The sequence below is a fragment of the Orcinus orca genome, chromosome 3, assembly GCF_937001465.1.
Source record: "Orcinus orca chromosome 3, mOrcOrc1.1, whole genome shotgun sequence".
NCBI lineage: Eukaryota > Metazoa > Chordata > Mammalia > Artiodactyla > Delphinidae > Orcinus > Orcinus orca.
In genome coordinates, this window is record NC_064561.1 from 7068204 (window position 1) to 7082351 (window position 14148).

General features: G+C 52.8%; 1 protein-coding gene and 1 non-coding gene across 6 annotated transcripts in view; both read left to right on the top strand.

Moving 5' to 3' along the window:
* Positions 1 to 7688, top strand: part of LOC101278828 (cAMP-specific 3',5'-cyclic phosphodiesterase 4A) — a 45563-nt gene extending 37875 nt beyond the window's left edge. For 4 of the 5 annotated variants that reach the window (XM_049708135.1, XM_033401071.2, XM_033401072.2 and 1 more), the window contains 8 exons: positions 1079 to 1302; positions 2373 to 2471; positions 2568 to 2732; positions 3285 to 3384; positions 3512 to 3666; positions 3881 to 4003; positions 4468 to 4650; positions 6698 to 7688. In XM_049708135.1, the coding sequence (XP_049564092.1) occupies positions 1079 to 1302; positions 2373 to 2471; positions 2568 to 2732; positions 3285 to 3384; positions 3512 to 3666; positions 3881 to 4003; positions 4468 to 4650; positions 6698 to 7378 (1730 nt within the window). In that variant the 3' untranslated portion in view covers positions 7379 to 7688. Of the gene's footprint in view, positions 1 to 567; positions 957 to 1078; positions 1303 to 2372; positions 2472 to 2567; positions 2733 to 3284; positions 3385 to 3511; positions 3667 to 3880; positions 4004 to 4467; positions 4651 to 6697 lie in introns of those variants that run through there. The other variant, XM_049708137.1, reaches the window with a different exon arrangement.
* Positions 7689 to 12123: 4435 nt separating this feature from the next.
* LOC117195768 (U6 spliceosomal RNA) lies at positions 12124 to 12230 on the top strand. The gene has a single exon (XR_004475591.1). It is a non-coding gene; the product is annotated as a U6 spliceosomal RNA (small nuclear RNA).
* The last annotated feature ends 1918 nt before the right edge of the window (positions 12231 to 14148 follow it).

Sequence of the window (14148 nt, forward strand, 5' to 3'; positions counted from 1 at the left end):
GAACTCACTAGGGTTCTCAAACTTAAGGGAAATCCTGCCCTTAAGAGCCTGTAAAAGACCCCTAAACCTTTCCACCAAGCTGAAGAGTCTCCCAAATTCAGTAGACCCCCGCAAACTTTAGATACCCAAATTTAATAGGATTCTCCCACTGAAGAACCTGTAAGTGATTCCCCAAACTTAGGAGAATTTCCTAACTCAGTGGAACCCTGAAGACAGTAGAATACCCCAAATTCATTGGAACCCTCAAGCTCATGGGGATCTCCAACTCATCCTAATCTCATCCTGAACCCAAGAGACCTAGCTGAGGATATCCCCCACAAACTCAGGATAATTTCACCCTCAGAATTTATTACCAAAGGTCCCCGAATTCAGGGCACCCCCCACCAAGCTGGAAAGAAGGTTTCAGAGTTTCAAACACTCCCGCCAGTGGGGGTGTGGTGTGCCTGAGATCCAGCCAATAAGAGCACGGCATGCAAATGAGCCTTCTTAGGCCCTGTCATTGACTGGCGGTCCCCAGGTCACAATGGGTGGCCCTGGCTGGGCTCTGGAAACCCTAAAGAGCTCAGGAAAGGGGCTTCTGGGGCTGGTCCCCAGAAAGCCTGGTGTCCAGGGGGTGGGGGTGGGGGTCCATGGAGCCAGAGACCACCCTTCCCTCCCGCCTCCCAGCGCTGTCCGCCTCCACCCGCTCTCTGGGTCACCATGGGGGTGTCTTCCCTGCCTGCTGGAGAAGGTTCCCTGCCTATCCCAGGCAGGCGGTGGCTCTCTCTAGCATCCCCACCCTGCTTCCTGACTTCCCACACCACACCCATGCCAAACTTGGTGATTGGACGGGGGCTACCCCATAGCTCCAGGCTGGCCCCAGGGTCCCCACTCCAGCCCACCACCTCCCAGAAGAGTTCCTACCTCCTCTCTGGTTTCCAGTCCATAAGTAACCAACAGCATGACACCCAGAATAGGTCTGCCCTCCTGAGTGAGACTTCCCAGGGCTTGAGGGGTTGGTGGCGGGGGGGCGGTCTGAGAGCCAGATGAGGGAGCCTCTGTGAGGTTCTCATGCTGGCTTCTCCTCTATCTTCTGCAGACAAGCAGAATGAAGTGGAGATCCCATCACCCGCAATGAAGGATCGAGAAAAACAGCAAGTCCCACGGCAGAGACCTTCCCAGCAGCCTCCGCCCCCTGGGCCACAGTTCCAGCCCATGTCTCAGATCACCGGGGTGAAGAAGGTGGTGCATAGCAGCAGCCTGAACGATTCCAGCATCCCCCGCTTTGGGGTGAACACCGATCAAGAGGAACTCCTGGCCCAAGTGGGTGGGGCCTCGGTGGGGGGGGGGCTGGGCTGGAGAGGGGCAGGGTTCTCCTGGGGCCCAAAGAAGGACTGGGCTTTGGATCAGCCTGAGATGAGGATTCGGGTGTACCTGCTTTATGAGACTCTCAGGAGAGAGGGAGTGGTCTCAGCTGGTGTCCACAGGGGGCTCTGGAATATGAACAACAGCACTGAGTGGAGCCCACCTTGAGGCAAGTGTGCTGACATTTTATACCCTTGTGTCAGTCATTGGCTGGGGGCTGTCCCCAGGGTGGATGGCATCACCCCCTCCACATAGCTTCTGTGAGGGAAGAGCCGATTTTTGACAAGGGGCAGCTGTGAGTCTTTGTAAGCAACAGCCCCAGCAGCTGGGTGATGGGTGCATTGAGACCAGTGAAGGGAATCTGGGCAGAACCCAAACAGCATCCACTACAGACCAGACCTGGATTCGCCTCCTGGCTTTTCCATGAAATCTTAAGCCAAGGGGCTCCCACAATGATTTGCACAGTGGACTTGATGCAAGCTCAGTGGCTCCCTCAGCTGACATTTATTGTAACCCTCTGCGTGCCAGTACTGGCCAGGGCTCTATTCAGTCATTCAGTGTTTATTGAGCACCTACTATGTGCTGGTGCTGTTCTGAATTCTGGGGAGACATGGAACATTAGCCCATGTTCCTTTCCTCTCAGCACTCAAGAGCAGTTTAACTGAGGCTGAGCTGTGCTTTGGGGTCAGCCACGCTGGGTTCACATCCTAGCTTTGCCACTTGTGAGATGCAAGGTCTCGGATAAGTCACGTCGCTGCTCTGAGTTTTGGTTCCGTCACCTGCTATGTGAAATCAAGCGCTTAGTGCAGTGCTTGGTGGCTAATACACACTCACTAGACTCTGGGGTTGCTTTGTTATTTTCTGGCCCAGTAGGACCTGGGCAGTAAATTCTATACTGCTGAGCATGCCACCTCCTGGGTGAGCGATAATGGTGCCACTATTCAGACCAGGGTTCTGAACTCCTAGAAAAGAGTCTAGAGGGCCCTGGGCCTTGGGGGCTTCTGACCTCTGGCCTCCATCTCTACCAGGAATTGGAAAATCTGAACAAGTGGGGCCTGAACATCTTTTGCGTGTCGGATTATGCGGGGGGCCGTTCCCTCAGCTGCATCATGTACACGATATTCCAGGTAGGGCGGGCTGAGTGGGGCTGGATGCAAGGGAGGGGGCGAGGCGGGGAGCAGAGGGCCGGTGTGGGGGTCACCGCCCCCTACTCTTGCCCTCAGGAGAGGGACCTGCTGAAGAAGTTCCGCATCCCGGTGGACACGATGGTTACATACATGCTGACCCTGGAGGACCACTACCACCCCGATGTGGCCTACCACAACAGCCTGCACGCGGCTGACGTGCTGCAGTCCACCCACGTGCTGCTGGCCACACCTGCACTGGATGTGAGCATCGCCTGGCCCCCATGTCTCCCCAGCTGCCCCCCACACTATCCATCTCCAATCTTCTGTTTATCTCTCTGACCCTGAGTCTCTGACGTCCATCTCTCTCTGACCCCGTTCCTCTCTCTCCTGACTCCCGATCTTTCTTTTTTTTTTTATAAATTTATTTATTTATATTTGGCTGCGTTGGGTCTTCGTTGCTGCGTGCGGGCTTTCTCTAGTTGCGGCAAGCGGGGGCTACCCTTCGTTGCGGTGCGCAGGCTTCTCATTGCGGTGGCTTCTCTTGTTGTGGAGCACGAGCTCTAGGCGTGCGGGCTTCAGTAGTTGTGGCTTGCGGGCTCTAGAGAGCAGGCTCAGTAGTTGTGGCGCAAGGGCTTAGTGGCATGTGGGATCTTCCCGGACCAGGGATCAAACCCGTGTCCCCTGCATTGGCAGGCGGACTCTTAACCACTGTGCCACCAGGGAAGCCCTCCCCATCTTTCTTGACTCCCCATCTCTCTCTTACCCTGTCTCTCTGACTCCCCATCTTTCAAAACCATCTCCCTCTGCCCCCAGGCCGTATTCACGGACCTGGAGATTCTCGCCGCCCTCTTCGCAGCTTCCATCCATGATGTGGACCACCCTGGGGTCTCCAACCAGTTCCTCATCAACACCAGTAAGTGGCCCGCCACGGGGGTGGGGCCTGCTGGGCTGGAGGCGGGGCCTGCGGTGCCCCTCCCAGCGGGGGGCGCCCTGGGTGGGTCCTCCCCTCTCCTGACTGCCCGACCCTGCCTGGGCTACAGATTCTGAACTGGCGCTCATGTACAATGACGAGTCGGTGCTGGAGAATCACCACCTGGCCGTGGGCTTCAAGCTGCTGCAGGAAGACAACTGCGACATTTTCCAGAACCTCAGCAAGCGCCAGCGGCAAAGCCTGCGCAAGATGGTCATCGACATGGTGGGCGGGGCGAGGGGCGGGGACAGAGCGGTAAAGGGCATTGGGGAGGGCCAGGTCTGCGTCTGGGACAGAAAGGCCCCTAGTGGGGGAGGCGTCCTTTGGGAGTGGGTCGTGTCGGCTGATTGTGCGGAGTGAAATCTTCAGAGGCCCTGCCCAGGTCAGTACAGCGGGCAGCCAGGCTTCGATGGCCCCTGTGACAACTTCTTGCCCACAGGTGCTGGCCACGGACATGTCCAAGCACATGACCCTCCTGGCTGACCTGAAGACCATGGTGGAGACCAAGAAAGTGACCAGCTCGGGGGTCCTCTTGCTGGATAACTATGCCGACCGCATCCAGGTGCCCCCCTTCCCACACCGTATAGGGAGATTGGACCCTCCCCTCCCCCGTTAGGTCTGGGTTGCTGCCCCGCCCTCTGCTCCAGCTCCCAGGTTGCCCATCTTCCTGTCTCTTTTTCTCTATTCCATCTAACCCTTTCCAACTCCCACCTCTCCATCCCATCTCCCCCCATCTCCTCCAGTTCGCTCTTCCCTTTCCTCATCAACCCGTTTCCATGTCCCCCACACCCCTGTCTCCCCACCGCCTCTTTTCCCTTCCCTCCCTCTGCCCTTTGCTCATCAACCTCGTCTCATCTCTCCCCTTCTCTTCCCCACTCATCGACCCTCTTCCCTCACCTCTTCTACCTTTCTCCATCTCCCCGCTACCCATTCTCCCCTACTGTCCTTCCAAAGGGGAAGTAAGGAAGCCTGAGGCCTCAGACTAGGACGGGGACACGGCCTCTGAAGGTCCCCCACCCCATGCAGGTCCTACGGAACATGGTGCACTGTGCAGATCTCAGCAACCCCACCAAGCCGCTGGAGCTGTACCGCCAGTGGACCGACCGCATCATGGCCGAGTTCTTCCAGCAGGGCGACCGTGAACGCGAGCGTGGCATGGAGATCAGCCCCATGTGCGACAAGCACACGGCCTCGGTGGAGAAGTCTCAGGTACAGTCTCGGCACCACTGGAAGAGAGCAGGGCGGGCCTCCTCACCCCACACCGGCCTGGAGCTCCAAAGGCCCAAGAGGTCCTAACCTGCCCGTACACAGTGTCAAGTTTGTCTTTGTCTGTTTTTTCCTTCTCTGTCCTGATGGGAAATAGGCAACACTTTCTCCTCCACAAAACACTTGAACTGAGCCTCTGGACTCATAAGTTGTAGTTTTGCACCCAGACAGTTGTAACTCATTTGTAGCAACTGCTGTAACATCAGTAATAACACTTATCCGGCCCTTAATTACAGACTTCATGTCCTTTCAGCCTCTCGGTTTCCCTATAACCTGGCCACTCATTTTGTGCCTGAGTTTTGGTGGAGTTTGTTGTTGCTGTGTGGCCACGCCACGTGGCATGCGGGATCTTAGTTCCCTGACCAGGGATTGAACCCGTGCCCCACTGCAGTGGAAGTGTGGAGTCTTAACCACTGGACCACCAGGGAAGTCCCTTGGTGGATTTTGAAGTGAAGTTAAATGACTCGTCTCCATCACGTGCCTTTTTAATTTAACGAGAGGGACAGAAACACAGTCTCGTAAAAGACAACACTGAAGTGTGAATATGAGACTTTCTCACTCTCCCTGCTTCCAGCCTCCTCCCTGGCGAGGCCTCTTCCCGGTTCGGTGTGTATGCCCTTCCCATCCAGGGTTATGCAGCCTCAACACTGTTGGCATTTGGCGCTGGATCATTCTTAGTGGTGGGACCGTCCTGTGCACTGTAGGGTGTTGAGCAGCGTCCCTGGCCTCCACCCACTAGATGCCGGGAACGCCCTCCCTTTCCTGCGGTAACAACCAAAAATGTCTCCAAACACTTCCAAATGTTCCCAGGGCATGCACACAGCCCCAAACCCCTGATGAAACCCAGTTTTGCTTGTTTTATTATGTATTTATGTTCACAAGCAACTTAATAGCAATAGTTTGTGGGTTTAGCTCTTTTAAAAAATATAAACTGTATCAATATATACCTTTTTGCAGGGGGGGAGGCACTGCATGGCTTGCAGGATCTTAGTTCCCCGACCAGGGATTGAACCTGCGCCCTTGGCAGTGAAAGTGCAGAGTCCTAACCACTGGACCGCCAGGGATCTCAATGTATACCTATTTTTATACAGCTTGCCTTTTCTTTCCAAAAATGACTTGGAGATCTGTGCACATTATTACACATAGATTAAGCTTATCCTTTTTCACTACTGTATAGTATTCCCACAGAGACAGATGAATAATGGTTTGTGTAGTGAGTGCTCTGTGGGTGGACATACAAGTGTTTAGTAGTTAGGGATTCACAGTGACTCAAACAGGATAAAGCTTTATTGGTTTGTTTTTCTCTTATGTAAGGAAAGTCTGGAGAAAGGGAATTTGGCTCTCTCTGGCTCCACATAGTTGGCAGGCACCCCAGAACTTTCAGTGTTTCTCTTCTGTCATGCGAAGCTTGGGGCTTCTCTCCTCAGAGATGTCTCTTGTGGTCACAGATGCTCTTGAAGCTCCAACCATTCCTCCCTGGAATGTCGGGGAACTAAGATCCCACATGCTGCATGGTGTGGCCAAAAAAAATAATAATAACTTAAAACAAATAAACTAATGCCCAACTGATGTATATATGGAGATGTTTCCAGTTTTTGTTTGCATCTCATACGTGGTTTTTTTCTTTTTTTCTTACTTGTGCAAGAGTTTTTCCAGGGTGGCTCTGGAGAAGCAAGATTGCTGGGTCCAAGGGTATCAACATCTTTTATTTTTTGCCACGCCACGCAGCATGCGGGATCTTTGGGACTTCCCTGGCGGCCCAGTGGTTGGGTCTTCACCTTCCAATGCGGGGGTTGGTGTGGGTTCGATCCCTGGTCGGGGAGCTAGGATCCCACATGCCTCGTGGCCAAGGAACGAAGACATAGAACAGAGGCAATATTGTAACAAATTCAATAAAGAATTAAAAAAAATTTTGTATTAGATCCCGCAGCATGGCGGTGCAATCTGCACCAGCAGATCCCTGGTTTATTCGTCCTTCTCCCTCCCTCAGGTGGGTTTCATCGACTACATTGTGCACCCGCTGTGGGAGACGTGGGCCGACTTGGTTCACCCAGATGCCCAAGAGATCCTGGACACTTTGGAGGACAACCGGGACTGGTACTATAGCGCCATTCGGCAGAGCCCATCGCCACCACCCGAGGAGGAGCCCGGGGGACCAGGCCACCCCCCTCCACCGGATAAGTTCCAGTTTGAGCTGACGCTGGAGGAGGAAGAAGAGGAGGAGGTGTCCACTGCCCCAGGTGCAACTGAAGTGCAGGAATTGTCCACCGCCCAGGACGTGTTCCCAGCTGAGGAACCGTTGGAGGTCGATGGCCAGGACCAGTCTACGGAGGTGGAGGTAGAGGAAATGTACTTGACACAGCAAGCAGACTCAGCAGATAGTGTGGCTGAGGGTCAGGACGCGTCCACGCCCCCAGGTGCATCTGTAGGCTGCAGCAGCCCCCCTGCCCTGTCTCCCGAGAGCCTCCCTCTGCCTGTCTTGAGGACCCCGCCCCCTCCAGAGGAGGACCCGGGCCTTCTGGGCCTCCCCTCCACGGCGGCCGAGGTGGGGGCCCAAAAAGAGGATCAGGCTGCCAAAAGGGCGTGCTGCGCCTGCACAGGAACATCGGGCGAGGATCCATCCACACTCCCAGCTCCTGGAGGGTGGGGGGCAGCCGGAGGCCCTACCTGAGCCTCAGCCTCTACACCCCGTTGGCCTCCCTGCCTCCCGCCACCACCATCACCCCCCCACCTCCTCCACTGCCTCAAAGACTCTTGGGCCTCCTGAGAAAAAAGAAAACAGAAAAGTGGGGTTTTTTCTCTTTTCTTTTTTTCCCCTTTCCCCCCACCCCCTCCCATGGGGCCTCTTTTTGGAGGTGGGGGCTGGGGAACAAGGGGCTGAGGTCCCCGAAGGGATTTTATTTTTGGAATTTTAATTGTTACATTTTTAGAAAAAAAAAACAAAAAAAACAACAAAAAAGCCCAGGATGAAACACAGCAACTGTAGATGCTCCTGTACCCAGCTCCCCTCGGCCAGCTCCACCCCCCTCCTCTGACCCACCCCCGCTTCCCCCTCCCACCCCCACCCCCCATCCCCCCACCGCCCCCCCCACCCCCGCCCCAGGTTCCAGGCTCAGTCTTCCGGCCTCTTCGGGCTCTTCACCTGGTGTGGGGTCTCCCTCCAGACTTTTCTTCTGAATTTGGGAGGGTCTCTAGAACCCAGCCAGGAATAGCCATTCTGGGTGGGGCCTCTGGGGGCGGGGAGGGGGCGCCCCATGAGCTCCCTGCCCTCCCCCCAAGAAGTCCTCAGCCTCATTTTGCACAAACCTGGCAATACTGACTTGGGGGACGGGCAGGGGGGAGATGGGTGGATCTTAGGAGGCAGGGGTAGGATGTTGGAGGGACATTCACACCACCCCCCTGGGGTCTGAGGTTTGAGGAGGGTGTGATCCACCTCCCCCCTCCACCGGCCACCCCTTTCCCCTTCCAGTCTGGTTTCCGTTTGAATTTTCTCCGTTTGCGGGGGCGGGGGATGGCTTGGAGCCGCACCCCTCCTTCCAGCTGCTTCTCCTCTTGTTTCTGCCTTAATGATTCCCACGGCCATAGGAGGGGGGGGTTGCAGTGGCTCCCACCTGCACCTTGGGTGGAGTAGGGCCAGGCCTGGAGCCCCCCCTCGTGGGCACAGCCCCCTCCCCAGCATCCTCCTGCTCCCCCTCCCCGACTCTTTGCCCTAGGAGGAAGCAATAATGGTGTACACCCACGTCCCCTTTCTGGGCAGCCCTTCCCACCCTGGCAGCCAAGGTCATCTCTCCTTTGCCCGCACCTTGCCAAGTCTCCCCCTCTACCCTTAGCTCTTCCCCCAAGCAATACGACAGACAGATGCAAGGCCATTTTTCTCCAAGCCATGGGGGGCTGTTTGGAAAGAAAGACCTCCTCTTCCCCTTCCGCTCTGCCCCTCAGCCTGGCTCTGCAGCTGGGCAGGACCGGCCTCTCTCTCTCATCTCTCTCCCCTCCAGTTCGGAGCACACGGTACTGTAGCCCCCAGCTCCCCCCAGCCTTCCATCTGTCTGTCCTTCCCTGTGGGGAGTACCACCCGCTCCCACCCCCATGATGCTGTACAGGGTTCATTTTTGTAGCGAAAGTAGTTTCAGTCCCAGCCGGCCACCGGAGTGGGCCTTTTTTTTTTTTTTTTGGTTTTCCTTCTTTCTTTGTTTCTTTTCTTTTCTTTCTTTCTTTTTTTTGTACATACTGTAAGGTTGGTTTGTAAATTATTCTACAGAGGCAAAAAGGGAAAATAAACTTGCCCTTCCCCCGCTGACTCAGGGGAAGGAGGGTTTGGGGGTCTCCCGATGGGAGTCTCCATTCCTGCTGTATTATACAAACTGTACCATAGACCCCGGAAGTGTGGACTCAGCGCTGTTGTTGAACGGCGAGTCATGTCATCAGAGGGGGTGAGGGAGGACTGCGCAGACCCTGCCCCTCCCCCGGCCCCAGGGCCAGGAGTGATTGGCAACTGGGGACAGGGACCCCGGGGGGCGGGGGAGGGGAGTCAGTACCCCCTTGAGCTGCTCGAGTGTTGTCCACTTTGATGATCAGTCAGTCGGTCTGCTGATCGATACTCAATCCTTCGATCTTGTCTCCAATTAAACCGAGGCTTTCACCGATCTTCCTGGCTGATGTGGCTTCCTTTCCCATCCTGTTTCTCAAGGTGTGTGTCTCTCTCGCTATCTGTCTGGGGAGGGGTGGGGAAAATGAGCGGGTTCTGTCCCTGCCCCTTCCCAAGCAGATAGAACTTGAAGGGGGTGCAGATAGTTTGGTGGGAGGCAGCCCCCTGGCCTGGGCCAGGTCCAGGCACAGGGGCTGCAGGTTGTAAAGTGGAGGTTCAGACCACGCAGTTTTTGGAGGCCAGCAGACGCAGGTAAGCCTTGTTTCTCTCACGTGGAGCATATCTGACGCAACTCGGGTTCTCCTGGTACCAAGAAGTCACTCCTGGAAACCTGACTGACCCCCGCCTCCAACATCTGGTTGCCAGGTCACGATAAAAGCACTTGGATCAAATTCTGCCCTGCAGACATTAAACTTGATTTATTAGCACAAGAGAATTTACATCTGTAAGTTCCATGAATTCTGGCCATGATAGTGTTGCAGCCCTCACGCTGCATTAAAACAAAACCAAAACAAACAAACAAACTTGCCTATCCTAAAGCCCGTGAACCTTACGATGTATCTCAGGCAAGCTGAATCCTCCAAGTTCACACAGGACCAGCTTCGGATTTTAGCTCTGTTTTTCCGACGAGTTCATACAGGATCGGGGAGCTAGGGAGTCTCAGGTATTTTAACCAATCCACATATTTGAATACTGTTAACTCCACCCCTGGGAGCCCATTTTTCCAACCTTTATCAGCCTAATTAAAAAGCCCCGATTTCACCAATAAAATGTTTCTGCCATTCATTATGCTAATGAGCAAAACTTCCCTTGGGAATAAAGATAAAGATGGAGGAAGTGTTTGTGATGCAGGTTTTCAGACTGGAATACGGGCTGCCTCTGGTGTGTAATAAACAGAGATACACACGTACACACACAGTCCTTAAGTGGTTAAGCACAGTGGGACCAGTATATATTCACAGCATGTGTCTTCTGAAACAAAATGATGGCAGCTTGGGACTTCCCTGGTGGTCCAGTGGTGAAGAATCTGCCTTCCAATGCAGGGGATGCGGGTTCGATCCCTGGTCAGGGAATTAAGATCCCACATGCCGCGAGGCAACTAAGCCCACGTGCTTTAGGGCCCTGAGAGCCACAACTAGAGAGCCCGCGTGCCGCAACAAAGAACCTGCACACCACGACTAAGACCCGACGGAGCCAAATAAAAAATACTGAAAAAAAAAAAAAAGGATGGCAGCTTCCCTGGATCTGAGGATAGGCCGACCCACCTACTCTGCTGTTTGTCTCTAGTGGCCAAGGACTGGTTTGGATCCCAGTTCTAGCTGTGTGACCTTGGGCGTGAGCTCTCTGACCTGCCATTGTTTCATTTATAAAATGGGGTTAACAAAAGTTCCAGACTGGAGAGGGGTGTCCAGTGAAACTTTCTATGATGCTGAGAATGTTGTATGTCTGCGCTATCCAATAAGGTAGCCACTAGCCATACGTGGCTGTCAAGCACGTGAAATGTGGCTAGTGCAACTGAACTAGAGTTTTAATTTTCCTTTACATCAAGTAGCCACGTTTAGCCAATGGCTGCTCTATCTGACTGCGCAGTACTGGCACTTAAGCGAGAGAGTTAATGTAGAGGGTTTAACGTATACAAAGGTTCTCCTGCTTGACTTTGGCTTAAAGATTCATAGTAGATATCCTGGGCCAGAGGAGCAGGGGCCAGCCTGGACCCAGGGGGGCGGAGCAAAGCTGAAAAACTAGGTAGAAGTTTCCAGGGAATCTGAATTTTGCGCAAGAAGCAGCGACGAGACACAGTTGTTTTCCCGAGGGTGTTTCAAAGGGAAGCAGAGTCGGGGAAAGGGTGTTGGGCTGGGGGTCAGGAGGCGACAGTATCAATCCCAGCCTGCAGGGGGTTAGGTGGGCGGCTCTGGGTGAGCCTTCTCTCTCTGGGCCTCAGTTTTCCCAAGTGTAAAAGGGTAGGAGTGATGTCCCACATGCCTCCTGAGTTGGGACTTGGTGACAGTCTGAGAATGTGGGTCAAAGGATAGAGGTGGCATGTGACCGTCAGCTGGCTCTTTAAAATTCTCCTGTTGGGGAGTTCATCTTTCCTCGGGGGAAAGGTGGCCAAGGGCAGAGAAGCCCTGTAATCTGAACAGGACAGGGGGCCCTGGGAAGGGGTGGAGTCAGTTCATTCTTTGAAGTTGACGTCAGCCACTTGCAAGCTACAGGGGTCTGGGGCAAATGGCTCCACCTCGCCCAGGCTTCAGAGGGCTCTGCCCTATGCTAAACTCATTACTCAGATTATTTTATCAACTTTCCAGCTGTTCTTGAGACAGGTACTATCATTTTGCAGATGAGGAAACTGAGGCTGAGAAGTGATCTCACAGTGTTGAGAAAATTCAGGGAAATAAGGCAGGGATCTCACTTCACCCAATGCCTGTTTGACAATGATAGCTGCCTGGTCCTTTTATATTATTATCGCTATTTTAGTTCACATGCACAAAATTATGAGATGTGGGTAATATTTCTCCCTCTTTCTCAGCATCAAAATATATGGAAGTAAAATGAAAAGGAGACAGTTTTCTTTTTTCACCTATTGGCAAATAATGAAAAGATGGACCATCCACGGGTGGGCAAAGCACTTTCATAGTTCGTTAGTGCTGGTAGAAATTAGCACATACAGCTCTCCAGGAGTCGTCTGACAATATTTATCAAAAACATAACTGTGCATGCATTTTGACGCAGACGTTGCACTTTTAAAAATATTTATCCTAAAGAACCAGTTGGTGCTCACTTCGGCAGCACATATACTAAAATTGGAACCATACAGAGAAGATTAGCATGGCCCCTGCACAAGGATGACACGCAAATTCGTGAAGCGTTCCATATTTTTGCAAATCAAAACTACAGTGAGGTATCACCTCACACCTGTCAGAATGGCCATTATCAAAAAATCTACGAACAACATATGCTGGAAAGGGTGTGGAGAAAAGGGAACCCTTTTACACTGTTGGTGAGAATGTAAATTGATACAGCCACTATGGAGAACAGTATGGAGATTCCTTAAAAAACTAAAAATAGAACTACCATATGACAAAGCGATCCCACTACTGGGCATATACCCTGAGAAAACCATAATTCAGAAGGACACATGTACCACAGTGTTCATTGCGGCACGATTTACAATAGCCAGGACATGGAAACAACCTAAATGTCCAGCGGGGCTTCCCTGGTGGCGCAGGGGTTAAGAATCCTCCTGCCAATGCAGGGGACACGGGTTCGAGCCCTGGCCCAGGAAGATCCCACATGACGCAGAGCAATGAAGCCCATGCACCACAACTACTGAGCCTGCGCTCTAGAGCCCGTGCACCACACCTACTGAAGCCCGCGGGCCTAGAACCCGTGCTCTGCAACAAGAGAAGCCACGACAATGAGAAGACCGCGCACCGCAACGAATAGTAGCCCCTGCCCAGAGCAACTAGAGAAAGCCCGCGCACAGCAACGAAGACCCAACACAGCCAAAAATAAAAACAAATGAATAAATTTATTTTAAAAATGTCCAGGGACTTCCCTGGTGGCCCAGGGGTTAAGAATCCGCCTGCCTATGCAGGGGACACGGGTTCGAGCCCTAGTCCAGTAAGATCCCACATGCCGTGGAGCAACTAAGCCTGTGTGCCACAACTACTGAGCTTGCACACCACAACTACCAAAGCCCACATGCCTAGAGCCCGTGCTCCACAGCAAGAGAAGCCACTGCAATGAGAAGCCCGTGCACCACAACAAAGACCCAACACAGCCAAAAATCAATAAATAAATAATTTTTTTTAAATGTCCAATGATAGATGAATAGATAAAGAAGATGTGGTATGTATATACAATGGAATATTACTCAGCCATAAAAAGGAACAAAATTGGGTCATTTGTAGAGATGTGGATGGACTTAGAGTCTGTCATACTGAGTGAAGTAAGCCAGAAAGAGAAAAATATCGTATTAACGCATATATGTGGCATCTAGAAGAAATGGTACAGATGAACCTATTTGTAGGGCAGGAATAGCGACGTAGACGTAGAGAACTGACATGTGGACACATTGGGGGAAGGGAAGGGTGGGACGAATTGGGAGATTAGGTTTGACATAAATACACTACCAGGAGTAAAATAGCTGGTAGGAACCTGCTGTATAACACAGGGAGCTCAGCTTAGTGCTCTGTGATGACCTAGATGGATGGGATGGGGGTGGGGGTGGGGAGGGAGGTCCAAGAGGGAGGGGATATAGATATATATACAGCTGATTCGCTTCATTGTACAGCAGAAACTAACACAACATTGTAAAGCAATTTTACTCCAATAAAAAAGTTTGAAAAAAAAGAACCAGTTGGCTGAAAACCTAAAGTTGCAGGTACCAAATGCCCATTCTAGTGCTGGTCAGAATAGTGAAGACTTGTGAAGAACCCAGATGTCCAACACTAGGTAGTCATGAAATTATGCTTCCTGTATGGTGGAGTAATATGCACTTATTAAAAACAATGAGGTGGGACTTCCCTGGTGGCGCAGTGGTTAAGAATCTTCCTACCAATGCAGGGGACACAGGTTCGATCCCTGGCCCGGGAAGATCCCACATGCCGCAGAGCAACTAAGCCCATGCGCCACAACTACTGAGCCTGCGCTCTAGAGCCCGTGAGTCACAACTACTGAGCCCTTGTGCCACAACTACTGAAGCCTGCACGCCTAGACCCCATGCTCCACAAGAAGAGAAGCCACCGCAATGAGAAGCCTGCGCACCACAACGAAGAGTAGCCCCCACTCGCTGC